This window comes from Podarcis pityusensis, assembly GCF_964106645.2.
Source record: "Podarcis pityusensis genome assembly, chromosome: 15".
Classification (NCBI taxonomy): Eukaryota; Metazoa; Chordata; class Lepidosauria; order Squamata; family Lacertidae; genus Podarcis; species Podarcis pityusensis.
In genome coordinates this window covers 25,885,632-25,901,504 of record NC_138040.1, presented here as the reverse complement: position 1 = coordinate 25,901,504, position 15,873 = coordinate 25,885,632, and the positions used below count along the sequence as shown (strand labels likewise).

Here is a 15,873-nt window from a genome sequence, read left to right as displayed (position 1 = left end):
TATGTCCAAAGCGCTTTAATTGCATTTAGATAAGTAAATCTCAATATAGATAATACAAAAATAAAGGCTAAACAATTAGAATTGTCCAAAAGGTTAGATTTGAAGTTGATATTGCTTGAGTGCCTCCTTTAAAAAAACTCAGATTTATGGTCAATGTTTTTCTTTCATTGGTAACAGCTCTCACACTCATTAACCTATTTCCTTTTGAACATCTCTGTGGATCAGAATAGTCCCGAGAACTCCTCTAGAAGGCCTGTTTATTGAGCTGATTTGCTTGCGCAAAGCTTACTTGGGAAGTTTATGGTGTGGTCTTTGCAGAGTATTCTTTCAAATCTGTAGCAAGGTTACACAGCAATTTGCTGGTGGGATCTTCCCGTTAATAAATTGTTAATCCCACAATTTTCCAATGCATTTCCCTGTAGCTTTCCAAACTTTAAAAGGTCAGTTTTTTAGTGGTTTTTTCTGTACCAAGGAAAGGACTGTAGATCAATGGTGGGACACCTGCTTTGCATGCAGAAGTTCAATGCCAGGTTCAATCACCAGCATCTCTTGGTGGGGCTGAAGCCCCAGAGAGCCACTGTTGGGTCAGTGCAGATAATACTGAGCTACATAGCAATGGTTTGACTTGGTATAAGACAGATTCCTGTGTTTAATCCGCCTTAATTCTGCAAACCTAAATTCACAGATGCACTTCAATCCCTCCCTCAAATAGTGACAGCCTGGTGGCACCCCTAGACAGGTTAAGATTAAGTATCTTGTCAAAGGTTTTAAGCACAGAGCATTGTAGAGCAGACTCTTTCTCCTTCGCATCCTGCTATGTGACCACTGGCTAATCTCTATTGACCTGGAACAAAGATGCCATGAAAACCATAGGGGAACTGGACAGGGACTTCTGCCCGGCCCAGTTCAGTAAAATTCTCGGCATCCAGAATGAGCAGGAAGGTACCTCGATTCTGAAACAAGAATGATGGTCAAAGTCGAACAACAATACTGAAATGCAGGATTATCTCCCTCCCACCAATGCACCCTCTCACGATGCTCTTTTCAATTAAATTAGAAAGGTGAAACACAGAGGAACAGAGAAGCTGTACAGGGTGCTTCCACATGGCAGTTTACTGTGGACCCAGCACTGTCCATGCATGCAAGTTTTGCACAGCACCTTCCCAATGCCATCCTCATCAAAATTCCATTTGATATCCTCACCTGCCCCAAATTTGAACCAGACCTTGACCAGGTGATTTCACTTATCAGATATTCCACAGAAATGGTAAATTCAGATTAAAAACTATATGGGATTGGCATTTTGATGAGGAGGATGTCACGTGGAAGCTACGCAAAGGTTGCATGCAGGAACAGCACCAAATCCACACACTGAACTGTTGTGTGGAAGCACCCACAAAGTTCTTGCGTTTCGAAGCAGAACACAGGATCCTTCTGTACACACCAGTGTTCACTAGAGATCATTGTTGTTGTTGATTATTATATATTATATATTATATATTATATATTATATATTATATATTCCTGGCCCTAAAATTAGCGTTCAGACAGCGGCCCATTTATATAGGCAACGAAGACCAAATTACCTGCTTGGCTGTGAGCACAACGGACAGAATAATCCCACGATCTTCTGCAGGAGAGTTAGGTTCTGGCACAAACACTGGCTCAGAAGGATACATTCCATCCTGTCGCCAAATCTTGCAGGCAAAAACAAGGGGACAAAACAGGCTCCTTATTGTGGGTTTTAAGAGCTGACTCTCGCCCACCCTGAAATTAACTGTGTTCATCCTTTTACCTTCATCTCCTTGGTCTTTATGTCAGTCTTAATCAGTGAGTCACCAATCATATGCCCAAAGCCACAACCATAGAAGTAACGATATTTCTTCGTGTTGTAATAAGAATAGTTAATCTGGGGAAATTCAAGACCCCCTGCTTCCTTGAGGTTCTCATTATGTAGACTTTCATATGTGCACCAGATCTGGAAAAGGAATCGGCACGTTATAGGTACATTGGCAGTTGCCTTATACTAGGTAAGCCTGTTTCTCCATCTAGCCTAGTATTGCCTTCTCTGGCTGGCAGTAGCTCTTCAGGGCACCAGGCAGTGGTCTTTCCCATGATCCTTTGGAAATGTTGGTTCCTATATTCACATGCTTGCTAAATTGGAGCCCAGTGTTTACATTTTCTTTCGGCAAGGAGCAGCTTGGCGGCTACAGCACGTAGGAGCAAAAGGGATGTTGGTGGGCAATACAACCACATGGAGAGCAAGTTCAGCACAATATGGAAATGTCAGGCATCAACGGTAGCCCCTATAGCATCCATTTGTACAGAGAGTACATACCTTCCCGTTGGACTCTTTCGTGGCCGTTGCTGATGTGTAGGACAAGGGGCTGAGATTCTGTCCCACAGCTGCACTGGGATCCACAGTGATGGGCAGAACAAAGCGTCGTGGATACGGCCTCGCCACTGAATTGTAGGCCTGCCAAGGAGACAGGATGTCATTGCAAAAGGAAGAACTGGTCCCCTTTTGCAGGCCTGGTATGGAGATAGGGAGCAAGAACCAACCAATAGAGAAATAGAATTCCTTGGCCTCCCAGTTTGGGCTCCTTCTTGGGATAAATTTGGTTCCATTCTGATTTTAATGCAAACCTGCACTTCCTAAAATAAAATGCAAACCAAAATATAGCTACCCTTTGATATTTGCACTTCTCTGAATTTTATGCTGCAGTTCTCCAACCAAATAATCTGTACAAAATGGATTTAAAGATCATGAAATGTTAAAGTGCACCATTGGTGATTCAAAGCTTCTTTCTTCTGGAAGCTGGAGATTTCAACTGCCTGCATGACTAGCTGTCAAGTGCAGCTACAAGCTACACATGCTTTGGGCACAGAACGGCATTATATCCAATGCTAGTCCAAATCAGAGTAGACCCATTGAAGTTAATGGACATGACTATAAGTTCATTAATTTTATGTAGAACTGAAGGAATGGGTTTCCCAAACCCAAAACTGACTGTGCAGGCAGTTTAAAACAGGCACCAAAATCCCTATTTTTCCTTAGCTAAAATCCATTAACTTGAGCTCTGAGTCAATGTATAAATAAAAACCCGGCTGTATAAACAAGTGCTCAGAGCCCTCTCCTTTATCAGTTCATGACGGCAAGGATGACCTTGGCTGTTCCAGTGGAGTAGGGATGACATGTCTAGGTCTTATCTTACATCCTGACGCACAGACCTAGTCCGGGAACAGCGCCAGAGTGTGTTCTTGGAGTTGGTGACCTCTTGCTCCAAGATAAGAGTAGGAACAGGAATACCCTTTTATGGTCAGAAGTACAGGAAGGAATACCCTTTTATGGTTAAGAATACTGGAGCAGGAACATATGTGATGTCAACCTGCGTGTATAGGCTGACGTGGTTGGATTCCTGGGAAGGAGGGAGAGGGTGCCTGGAGGATATATATACTGCATGAAATTTCTCATTTCTTTGGACTTGCTGTGGACACACCACGCAGGTGCCTTTCTGCTGTTTCGGAGAGCAGAAATAAAGAACTCTTTCTCTGAACCAACCCTCGGTGTCATTTGACTTCCTTCCTCCTGTCCGGGAGCAACGCAGACCCAATCGGTGAACTCCAATAAGGCTACAGAACTAGCACTGAAGACGACCCACTGGACTGAAATGCTGCGCTCATTACCGCAACCCCACACCCACAACAACAGCACAGCTGTACTTACCATAGTTAATTATGCACTAAACTCCACCTTTGCCGCATGTAGTGAGAGGGAAAGGGAATATTGCTCCAGGAAAAGACATAGCTGAATGCCGCAGAAGCTGTACATAGGCATTCCTTACCACCGATGCCATCCGCCTACAACAGGCTGCTTACACAATTCCTGAATATGAGAACCACCCACCAACAGTGCCTCCATCTTGCCAGGATTCAGCTTCAGCTTACTGGCCTCCACAACTGCCTCCAAACATTGGCTTTACCTGATCCAGAGCCTCGCCCGCCTTATGGAGGTTTTGCAGCCGGTAAACGTCAAGAGCCCCTCCATCATCTTGACAGCATAGGTCAAGGACGATGCATCCTTGATCTTCAAAGGCATTGATTTGATGGAAAAACAAGAGAGGCTCACTGCAGTACTGCCCGGGCAACACCTGTGCAAGGAACATAAGACATGCCAGTGATGGCATCTCAGGCCTTCAGTGACACCTAGAGAACATTCCACAAAGCATCCCCTCTGAAAATCTTAAGTTATATATTTCAGCGTTGCTGGAAATGATTTTAATATAGGGGCAAAAGTAGGAAGTCTGCCAGCCAGCTTCTACTTCATAGCCCTCTGTTGCTACAGGATCACACTTCACAAAGTGTGAGGGGGCAGGGTTGAGGGGCAATAGTTAGCAATGTCATGAGATGGTGCCTTATATACCTGAAAAAATCAACAGCCAGATAGCTACGTATGAGGAATCTGATATTTCAAGCTCCCCAGCCCATGGCAGATGATTGCAGAGTTTGTCCAACATGCAAAATTTGTACCAGGTGTGCAGGTTTTGGCGCTCCGGCAAGAATCTGGTTTTGAGAAAGTGACGTGGCTATCAATTGAATTCATGTTGTTACAATGGAGGCAGACTGCAGAAGCCTTGCAGGAGTTTGAGAATATATGATCCAGGAAGGTGGATCTTTAGTTCCATCTAGTGCGGCTTTCTACTTCCCCCCAGTTGATAGCCAGAGGCCTCTCAAATCTCATAAGCAGGGCTTGAATGCAAGGAGATCTTTCCCAGTTGTTTATTCCCAGAAGCTGGTATTCAGGGGTACATTATGAAGAAGTGAAATTCTTCAGGGGTAGGGAACTTCCAGCCTATGGGCTGAATGTGGCCCTCCACATTACTCTATCAGGCCCTTTAGACTTGCCCTGGGCCATGCACTCCCTGACCCATCACTGCATTTTCCTTGAGTGCTTCTGCCAGGCTGAAATGTGGCCTTGGATACTGTGATACATACAGTATCCCTTGTGCATTTGCCCATGAGGGCAGATGGTTCCCCAAGCTGCAGAATGTTCCTCATCCCCAATATACTTGCAGCTGCATTATTAGTAGGTGACATGAGCTCATTCCTTCAAAACTCAATAAGTCAGCAGACTTGGCTGCTGGGCAGTTCTTCAGCAGGTAAACCTATTGTAGCAAAAGCTAGGCACTGCCCAGAAAAGGAAAACGGGTCATGAGGCAGTGAACCCTGAGGACGTACCTGTCCAGTGAGCTTGTCCACTACATGGAAGCGGGTACTGTGCTCAGGCTCCCAGCTGATTGCTTCCAAAAAGGATTTCCCAAGAACCTTGGCTGTGATGAACTTCCAGAGGTTCATTTTGAGTGGCTGCTCAATAAAGATCACATAGTTCTCACTCATTCCTACAAACAGGAGACAACAAGGCTCAGGACAAACACTTCCAACAACACTTCTAAGCCCCTGCTGCTTGCTTCCCATCATGGCCATACCTAACCTTTCTCCTGCTGTCTTGACCTTTCCTTGCTGAAGGAGTTTCAAATTGCACCCAGTGCAACCTGGTGTGCTCCAAATGATCTTGGACTACAGATCCCATTAGCCACAGCCAGCGTGTGGCGTTGTAGTCCAAAAGCACCAGGTTAGGGAAGGCTTCAGTATGTAAAGCTTTGAATAAAATATATTTAATCAGAGTATTAATTGCACTATTTCTATAGCACTTTTCACTATACCGCTTGTGATTTGTGCTAAGTAATCTGCTAAAAAAAAAAGAATACCAAAAGTATTCCTGCAGCTATTAAAAGTTTTTAATAATAGGATAACCTCCCCATTTCTTTATGCTTTTTGGATTAGAGGAGTGTGGTCTAGTTAAATATTGTCCAAATTAAATTCCTACAGATCCCAAGATGTGTTCCTAATGCAGCTGCACTTTTGGAAACAGGACAGTGCTCTTCTGAGATAAGAGCATGGTTGCCAACCTTAAACCTTTGGCTTAAGAGCTTTATGTTTTTTTAATGGAAACAGGGCTGTTAGCACATTTACCTGGGAGCACCTTTTGCAGTGCTTAGACAAAGCTTGTTGTCCTCCAAGCTGTCTGTGTTAGGCTCTCACCCTTCCTCCTCCTCCATATGGGACATGACAGGAGGTAGAATCTGTAGAGCATGTCCTATTTTATAATTTCAGTGCTGGAGTTTGGCAGCATACGATTGGCCCTTTAGTAACCAAATCTCCAGGAAGGTCAGTAAAATTATAAGTTAAACAAGTTAAATATCCCATGGAAGATAAAAACCCAAGGGTATCCCTATCCCGATGGTGGCTAAATTGCTATTAATATCAGTGAGAACAACAGGATTCCTCAACATCTGAAACTGGAAGGACTATCTCCAGGGACCAATCCAAGATAAGTGTAGCTCTAACTGGTAATCTTTATGTTACACTTTTGAATCTGTTGTGCTCTGAGATTCCGGTGCCCTTCTGTTCTTTTCAGTCTATTGGCTGTGTTAAAGTGATTTGATGAATTTCTATTCCAACCCACTGACTAGGCTTTCATGACATCTGGCTTTGACTCAGAGATGTTCCATCCTTGCAACATCGACTATGGGTACATCTGCTCCACTTAAAAGGAGGGCTGGCAACTCTCACCAAAGCTGTGGTAATAGGAAGGTTTCATCTTATCCTCTGGCTCAATAGAACACAGCACTTTTGCACCCTGCAGGCTAGAGTCATCGGAGCCCGGCGTCTGTGGGGGGACACAGATGATGTTATAGTTGGAGCCTGGAAGAGAGAAAATGCATTTACTATTTTTTATGATTATTAGCTGCCCATCTGACTGGGTTGCCCCAGCCATCCTGGGTGGCTCCCAGTAGTCGTAGTAGTAGTTATTATGATTATGATTTATTACTTATACCCCGCCCATCTGGCCAGGCCTCCCTAGCCACACTGGGTGGCTTCCAACAGAATATTAAAAGCACAATAAAACATCAACCATTAAAACCTTCATTACACAAGGCTGCCTTATGATGTCTTCTAAAAGCCAGATAGTTGTTTATTTCCTTGACATCTGATGGGAAGGCGTTCCACAGGGTGGGCACCACTACCGAGAAGTCCCTCTGCCTGGTTCCCTGTAACCTCACTTCTCACAGGGAGGGAACCACCAGAAGGCCCTCGGACAATGGGGATGGAAACACTCCTTGAAGGATACAGGGCTGAGGCCATTTAGGACTTTAACGGCCAGCACCAACACTTTCAATTGTGCTCAGAACACAACCCGGCCAGCAGTCCAGCTACAGATGTAACTAGACATTGGCTCTATAATTGTTGATGTGGGGTTTTGGAAGAAATGCATGACTCAAGGCATTCCGATTCATAAGCCTCCATGTTTCCAGCTGAGAATAAGGTCATGCACACTCCATGCCACTGATTTGGATTTAATATAAGAGGGTGGAAGACACAACCTCCAACGCATGGTTGTGAAACGATAAGCACATAAAGATTCTGGGCCAGTTCTTGCCTTATTCATGTGACAGAAGCCTCTTATTCATGTCCAAGGGCCACAGGCAGTGTTAGGAACACCAGTGATCTAACCAGAAAGCGCTTGCCAAACTCCCATGCTTTCCATGACATTACAGCAGCTTTCCTGAACCGGGGGCCCTTCAGATGTTGACTACAACAGACGTGCTGGGGCTAACAGGAGTTGTAGTCCAAAACACCTTGAAGGCACCATGTTGAGGAAGGCTGCATTAGAGACTGCAACCACTTCTCTCCCTCTCCCTTTTCCCTTCTGCATGACAAAGGTGTTTGCAAACGTGGCATGAAGGCTGGCAACATCAACCCGGCCACATGTGGGAATCCCTTCCAGACGACCGCAGTGCCTGGAGGCAGGCAGTCAAGTCATGTATCCATAGCAGTGACCAGAGGAGAAAAGAGAAGCAGAGAGAAGAAACGCCATGGTGCATCTGCAGCAACACAACCAGACGCCTTCATCTGCCCCAGCTGCAATGAAACATGTCTCTCCTATATCGGTCTCTACAGCCACAGCAGGCACTGCAACCATCCAGCAGCTTGACCTCATTCCCAAAGGCACACTCCTTCATTGTCTCCCAACACAGACGGATGCCAACCATGTATTTTTACATTGTAATCCTGAGGAGCCAGCAAGGACTGTTGTTGTTTTTATGGATTTGTAAACTGCCCTGGGAGCAGTTCCGGCTGAAGAATAGAGTAGAAATGCTTTGGATAAATAAATTATTTTGAATAAAACCAGAAGAGAAGAGAAAATATAATGATCATCTTTTCTGACCACCACCACCAATCTTCAGCAAATCAAAAGCCCCTTGCCTTTGTCTGCTACCAGATGCACTGGAAAAGAGATGGCTCTCTGACAGTTCCAAACAGAAATCGATTAGACAATTGGCAGGGCAGTCCAACAGAGTGACCAGGCAGACATATAAAGAGCAAGCTGCATCTTCTGCAATCTCTGCATATAAAACCTTTGTTTATGAAGTGTCTGTCTTGGCAAAAGTAATGCTTGAACAATAGTGCAGCAGACATCTGATCCCCCCAAACTGGTGCTCTGAACAAAAGTGAAATATGAGTTGCAGGAAAGAATGCAAAACTAGTTCTGCAGACTTCTACGTTGTTTTCCAAGTTTGCCCCAAATGTTTTATTATATAATGACAGGAGCCTGGCACCTTTCCCTGCTATTCACATGTCCTGACACAGAAGCGAACAGAAGCAAGTGAACAGAGCAACAACTTTGAAAGTTCAGCAAATTCACAAAATTGCTGGGAGTAATTGGAGCAAGTTGGCTGCCTAAACTTCAACAACGCAGGGTGCTAGAAATTTCTTTCAGGACTCTCCTCCTGCAGCACTTCTCATCATTGCAAGCTCGATATTGCCAGTTACAATAAATACTCCAAATATTTCAGTTTAGTGCATTCTCTCTGCACTTCGTACTTCACCATCGCTGCCCCGAGCACAGCGATAAGTAGGCTGCAATCACCACCAAAGGCAATAGAAATATGCTTTGCACCATTTCATTTCAATGCACACAGCCATATACAGTGCAGAATCAGTTACAGGACTGGAAAAATCAACAGATAAATTCCTGTCAGCTAGTTGTCAAGCTGTTTTGTGTGTTTTAATCAGAGCTGTGAGAAAGTGGAGTGAGGAATCTTTCATCAAAGTAAGATTATAAGGAGAGGGCATCTGCCAGTGTTTGCCTTGAATACTGCTATTGCCTGTCTCTTAGCAGCCCTTATCCAAGAGTCACAAGTGTGATATATTTTTCATCATGGAAGCTAAGCTCTTTCTGAAGATGAGCAAATATTTTGATGCACAAAGGGCAATATTGCTGTGATTACGTGTGTTAGAAAAATAAATTAATGATGTTGCCATGGGGGTGGGGCAGTCTTCACATATTATGTTTTTATAAACATGTACCCCCCCCCCAAAAAAAGAGTAGCAGCGTCAGCCTGTTGCAGAAAACACAACAATAACTAATGTGGGAGAAGGCTGTTCCTGAAGCGAGGAGCAGTCATTTTATGGGATATTAATTGCATATCTGCAAAATGTGTTTTATTCTTTTTAAGAGTTTTTTGTTGTACACTGCTTTGATGGCCTCAGGCTATAAAGTGGTTTATAAATCTGTAAAGGAAATTTATCAAAGGTAGTGCATGCAATCCAGGGATTCTATTGCTCTGTCTCAGACTTGTGGAGCAAGCTTCTGGTATCTTTGGAAGTTGCAGGAGAAGCTCTCCCACAGACCACAGTGACCTACTGGGTATGTATAAGAAATAAGGCAGCCTCTCATATAATCTGGTCCTGAGCTGTATGGGGCTTTATATATTAGTACCAACACTTTGAACCTGGTCCAGTAGTGAATGGAGCTCCGCATCCAGTCCATCCCTAGCATAGAAACATCACAATCTCATACAAATGTCGTGATTCTCCTAGAAGTCAGACAAGTCAGCCTCTTCTGAGCCATACAATCTCACCATGTTTTCCATACGAGTTGCCCATGTTATACGCTGTCCCGTCTGGGTCATAGTGTGGGTGGGCAGTTGCTCCATTCACTGCAATGTACTTTGTCCAATCCACCTGCAAATGCAAATATATATATATATTTTCCCTTTCAGGGTCTAGGTGGAAGCGATTCATTTATAAATATTTCTCCAGCCCTGGTATAAGCTAGACAACATGGATCTCTGCCTTTGCAACTAGTTGTGAATGGCACTCATTGGCTACCTCTGCTAATCAGATTTCAGTAAACAGACCCTTTTGACTTCTTCGCAGATGCATTCGTCAGAGTGCGCATGCTACAGTCTCATACACACATGCAGAAGCTTGGGGTGCGAAAGGGTTGGTAATCTGCTGGGTTAGAGAATGGACTCTACCATTTCAAGGGGGGTTTCATTTCTGGATGGTCCTTTTTCTTCTTCTTCAAAATAGCCATGCCAATAGAAAACTTGAACAGTGTGGGGTGGGGATTGTGCTAGAAACTGTCTTTGCTAACCTGGTACTCTCCAGATGTTTTGGACCCCCATGCGATGAGAGCTGCAGTACAAATGACCTGAGGGGAAATGGCTAAACTAGAAGGTTTCTACCTGCGGGGTTAGCTTTCTACTTTCATTGAGTTTGGAGGAAAACATTCAAAAATGGGATCTCTCACCTGCAGACTGAAGCAGTAGAGGCCATTCTACCACTCCAGGTCTCATGTTATTCCCATCTCTGCCACATCTGCAGACCAGACCAGGTCTGAGTCTCAAAACAGCAAGTCTCATCCAAAGTGGCCTACCCTTCAATACGCCTTATTTACAGAGACTTAACCAACACCTGGGACGCGGGTGGCGCTGTGGGTTAAACCACAGAGCCTAGGGCTTGCCGATTAGAAGGTCAGCAGTTCGAATCCCCGCCACGGGGTGAGCTCCCGTTGCTCGGTCCCTGCTCCTGCCAACCTAGCAGTTCAAAAGCACGTCAAAGTAGATAAATAGGTACCGCTCGGGCGGGAAGGTAAACGGCGTTTCCGTGCGCTACTCTGGTTTGCCAGAAGCGGCTTAGTCATGCTGGCCACATGACCCGGAAGCTGTACGCCGGCTCCCTCGGCCAATAAAGCGAGATGAGCACCGTAACCCCAGAGTCGGTCACGACCAGACCTAATGGTCAGGGGTCCCTTTACCTTTTAACTAACACCTATGAACCTTTAACCTCACCCTGCAAGTGCTGTGATCCAGCTTCCTCCTCCTGTGACCTTAACACCACAGTCCCACTCTATTCCTTCACCTTCTAAGAGCATCAGGTAGCTGTCCTGGATTCCTGGGAGACCCCAGAGAACCACTCTCAGTCAGACTGAACCATACTGGGCTTGATAGACAAACAGTCTGACCTGATTCAGGTTCCTTTACCTTCTCCTTTGTTTCAAGGGTTTCCGGATCGACCTTACGCATTAAGTTGGTTTCTGTGCTGACGTAATAGTCGCCTTTGTAGACCACGTAGTTCACATTGCAGTTGTCCGTCATTTCTGGAACAAAAACCGCAGGTTGGTTTGTGGGTGTGCTACAAAACACTTGGGATCATTGGAGTTGCATGGATGCTTTTAAACCGATATTGAGTGCCAGAAACTAACAGTAGCAGCAGAGAAAACATGTTCTTCTCTTTATTTTCAACTTTCTTGGGCACATGAAACTAACCACAATTACTTTGAATTTCTGCTTAACCCTCAAGAAAGAAGGGCTTTTTCACTGGACAGGTTTAATTCAAATCCATCAAACCTCCTTTGGGGAAGGTTCTCAGGCAGGGTGGAAGGAGAAAGAACTTGCCCAGGTGAAGACCACCTGGTGGAAACCCTTACACATATGGTTCCTAATTGCATACTATATCCTGATCTCCGTCAGCAATTTCTAGATCAACTCTGCATCCCCAAATAGAAACCAGAGTTGGATGTCATACATTTTCTATTACTGGGGAATGATCAGGAGCTCACCAAGTTAGTGGCTAAATATCTCTATTTGGGTTTTTTTGTCGTCGAAATACACTGCAGAAGCCCGATCTCCCTGGAGACCTAGAGATGTGACGATAGACTGCTCTGCCTCCTTTCTATTAGCAAATGTTTTGTGCCACTGGGGAAGTGGTAATTCTGTATTGATTTTTTTTGGATGTTTGGATGTGATGCCAATAAAAGGTTTGATGATGGTGGCGGTGGCTTTTAAACCAGTGGTTTTTAACTGTTGTGCCATGGCACCCTGGGGTGCCTTGAATGATGGTCAGAGGTGCCGTGGGCAACACTGGCCTCTGTCCCTCTTTCCTTCCCTCCCTCCTGTGATGCCCTCTTGCGTCTCTGCCTCCCAAAGGCTTGCACAGCTGTTTATTGCATCAGCCCTGGCTATAAGCTCTACAGGTGAATGGTGCCTCTGGGAGCAGTTGCAGAGAGGACTCCCAAGGAGAGGGGAGAGGCAAGGAGGCTGAGGGAACACTCCACAAGGGAGGATGTTTGAGACAGTCAGCTCTGCAGGCAAGGGGTGACATAACTGGGCTCCTGAGCCCCACAGGGGTGCTGCCGAAAGAACGTAGTTGGTCAAGGGAGCCGTGGACTCAAAAAGGTTGATGTACAAATGTGCTGGAAATGTAAAAAAAATGAGGGTGCTTTTTAATCATATGTGGTGGTATGTAAGATGGCAAAAGACTTCTGGGAAATTATATATAATGAACTGGGGGGGGGGGTTGAAAATATGTTTCCTAAGAAACCAGAAGCTTTTCTTTTAGGTATTGTAGGACCAGAGATCCTGAAGGACCAGACGAAACTGTTTATTTACGTGAGCACAGCTTCACAGACTCTCTTAGCTCAGAAATGGAAAGATGGTACACCTCCGACCAAAGAAGAGTGGCAAACAAAATTGATGAACTATTCTGAGATGAAAAAAAACTTACAGGAAGAATTAGAAACCAGGAAGAGGGAGTCTTTAATAAAGAACAGGGAAAGTTTATAATTTATTTGAAAAGCTATTGTAAACAACTACATACATTGGTAGGACTGACAGGAAACTTGTAGTAAAAATTTAAACTATGGATTGGCAAAGGATTTATAAGAATAGAGTTATGATAGAGATGCAGAGGGGAAAATCATTACATTAAGATCTGCAATGAGCGTGGGGAGGGAAGTCAGAAGGGACTATATGTTTATGTTTTTAATTCATTTGTTTATGTAAAATAGAAAATGAAAAAATAAAATTTATATATATATAAAAAGAAAACCTCTGTTTTCCTTGTCAAAATTGTTTGTGCCTCCAGGAGTCACAGATGAAAGTGGGGGACGGTGGGGACACACACAAGTGGTGGCAACCTGCCTTACTGTGGCAAGTGGCCTAAAAAAGAGAATCCCTTTGGCTGTTTTTGATATGAGCCAGTGAAATGGTCCCTTCCTCTTGGCTCATTCTCTTGGATTACTGTCAACACTGTGAAAGGTGAGCTCATTGCAACTGAATGAAATACACTGTGGAGTCTCAGTTGAACTGATTCAGAGGAACCTGAGACATCCCTTTTACATGAATTGTCAGGCAGCTACAGTGGTGCCCCGCAAGATGAATGCCTCGCAAGACGAAAAACTCGCTAGACGAAAGGGTTTTTTGGTTTTTGCGTTGCTTCGCTAGACGAATTTCCCTATGGGCTTGCTTCGCAAGATGAAAACGTCTTGCGAGTTTGTTCGCTTTTTTCTTAAAGCCGCTTGAAGAGGCGCAGTTGCGACGGACCGTGCTTCGCAAGACGAAAAACATCGCAAGACGAAAAGACTCGCGGAACGAATTAATTTTGTCTTGCGAGGCACCACTGTATAGAGATCCTACGGGGGCTGGAAGTAAAAAAAGGCACCAAAGATTCTAAGATAAGGTTACCAGATGTCCCCATACAAAATCCATGGAAGTTGAAAAGTGTCCCCGGATTCATTGAAAAACATCTGGTAACCTTATTCTAACAGGTGTCTCCTCTTGGCATTCTTAGTGCTAAAGAAAGGATTTTAGCGATGTTTGAGAAAGGCTGAGCAAGCCTGTGAAAGTTGGAACAAGAACTGTGGGAGCTTGGGAAGGAAACAGAAACCAATTACATGCAAATGAGATTAAGAAAGGTGCTTATCTTAATCTCCAGGTGGGAGGGTGGAACAACAGAAAGCTTTTTATGTGGTGGGATCAAAAAAGGTAAAAGATGTATCAAAGCAGTTTGGAAAAGTGTTAAAATATATTCTTTGCTTGCTTATTCTGTAAGGTTAGTCTGTGTTGCATTGCAAGGCTTAATAAACTTTTATGACACTTACTTGGCACTTCAAACCTTGACATGAAGCGCTCAAAAATGGACTTGCAAGGGTCAGGCATAGCTAAGGTTCCAAACTCAGATACCATGATCCGGTTGTTCCGGCTGTTAGTCATGTAGGAATCGCTCCTTAGGAACTTGCTGCTGTACTTCACAACTCCATCATCAATGTCAAACTGGTGCATCAGAGACATGCCATCAAACCAGTGGTTATACCTTCCATTGGAGAAGAGAAATCTAATCAGTGGGGGGGGGGGGGAATAGGAGTACAGGGTGCTGATTTCACCTATTACCCTTTTCAGCTCCTGCCAACTTTAGGCATCCAAGGCAGAGGGCCTTCTTGGTACTGGTGCCCACCCTGTGGAATGCCCTCCCACCAGATGTCAAGGAAATAAACAACTATCTGACTTTTAGAAGACATCTGAAGGCAGCCCTGTTTAAGGAAGTTTTTAGTGTTTGATGTTTTATTGTGTTTTTAATATTCTGTTGGAAGCCACCCAGCTTGGCTAGGGAGGCCTGGCCAGATGGGTGGGGTATAAGTAATAAATTATTATTATTATTATTATTACTCCTACTCCTACTCCCTACTTAGATCCTCACTGATGATAAAATGTGCACATGCAGTTCTGCCCATGTAAAATGCACATATATACCAAAGTAAGAGCAACAAGATCAGGTACAAGCTGATTGAGGGGGGGAATTGATGAGGGCACACAGGTGTGTTATTTCATCTTTTCCTTCTCAGCCAGGTAATAAAGGGAGGGGAAAACACATCTCCCAAACTTGGGGAAACACTTGTTTGATTGAATTTATGTAAACTTCACACAGAGTGGGGAGGAAGTTCAAAACCGATGAATGCAAATCTCAAAGGACTGAAACATTTTTCTTAAAAACTTCCTTTTAGATGAGGGAGACAAGAAATGTTTATTAATAAAGAATCTATCTCCAGGATACTAACTTGCCTGTTAATCCTGCCACCGCTAGGGAGATGGGGGTGGCCAGAATTATCGAATCCCTAAGAACAAACCTTGCCAGCTGTGAGCAACATGGTTCTTGTATTTTTTTTCTGGAGACACAATTGACCGAACAACCTACATATGAAAGAGCATATCCCTGTGTGGCTTGTAACTTTTCTGGGTGGCTTCTACAGCCTGATCCATAAAGATATGCAGATTTTTTTATCTCTGAGGTTTAGAATCCCTTGCAGGGCACAGCCACAGCAAACCAAGCAGGCCTTACTTGTCTTTTCCAAACTCAAACTTCCCTGGGCCAACTCTCAGCAGCTTGCCCTTCAGCCAGGTGGGGATATGTCCCTCAATCTTCGTAGGAATAGCTTGAGATGTCTCTTCTACGCTGCAGAAAAATGGCGAGATGCATTCCAAGCCCTTCCGGTTGCTGAAGGAGACCTGCTGCTGTTTCTGGGTCAATAGGAGACTTGGTACCACTGAGGAGACAAAAGCAAATTAGCAGACCAAAAAGGAATACGGGCGCCCACCAACTTACCTGGAGGTTACATTACGGGCTTCCGTGCGCATAAGTGAAATCGTGTAGGCTGCAGCCTATGCAGTCACAAGAGCATGTGATGTA

General features: G+C 44.4%; 1 protein-coding gene across 3 annotated transcripts in view; it reads right to left on the bottom strand.

Annotated features, from left to right (window-relative positions):
* Window positions 1–15,873, bottom strand: part of BCO2 (beta-carotene oxygenase 2) — a 71,487-nt gene continuing 55,614 nt past the window's right edge. For all 3 annotated transcript variants that reach the window (XM_080983533.1, XM_080983535.1, XM_080983534.1), the window contains 11 exons: window positions 15,526–15,730; window positions 14,291–14,502; window positions 11,394–11,509; window positions 9,987–10,089; window positions 6,634–6,765; window positions 5,239–5,399; window positions 3,984–4,151; window positions 2,339–2,476; window positions 1,796–1,978; window positions 1,587–1,697; window positions 1–953 (listed from right to left, as the gene is read on the bottom strand). In XM_080983533.1, the coding sequence (XP_080839659.1) occupies window positions 837–953; window positions 1,587–1,697; window positions 1,796–1,978; window positions 2,339–2,476; window positions 3,984–4,151; window positions 5,239–5,399; window positions 6,634–6,765; window positions 9,987–10,089; window positions 11,394–11,509; window positions 14,291–14,502; window positions 15,526–15,730 (1,646 nt within the window). In that variant the 3' untranslated portion in view covers window positions 1–836. The remainder of the gene's footprint in view (window positions 954–1,586; window positions 1,698–1,795; window positions 1,979–2,338; window positions 2,477–3,983; window positions 4,152–5,238; window positions 5,400–6,633; window positions 6,766–9,986; window positions 10,090–11,393; window positions 11,510–14,290; window positions 14,503–15,525; window positions 15,731–15,873) is intronic.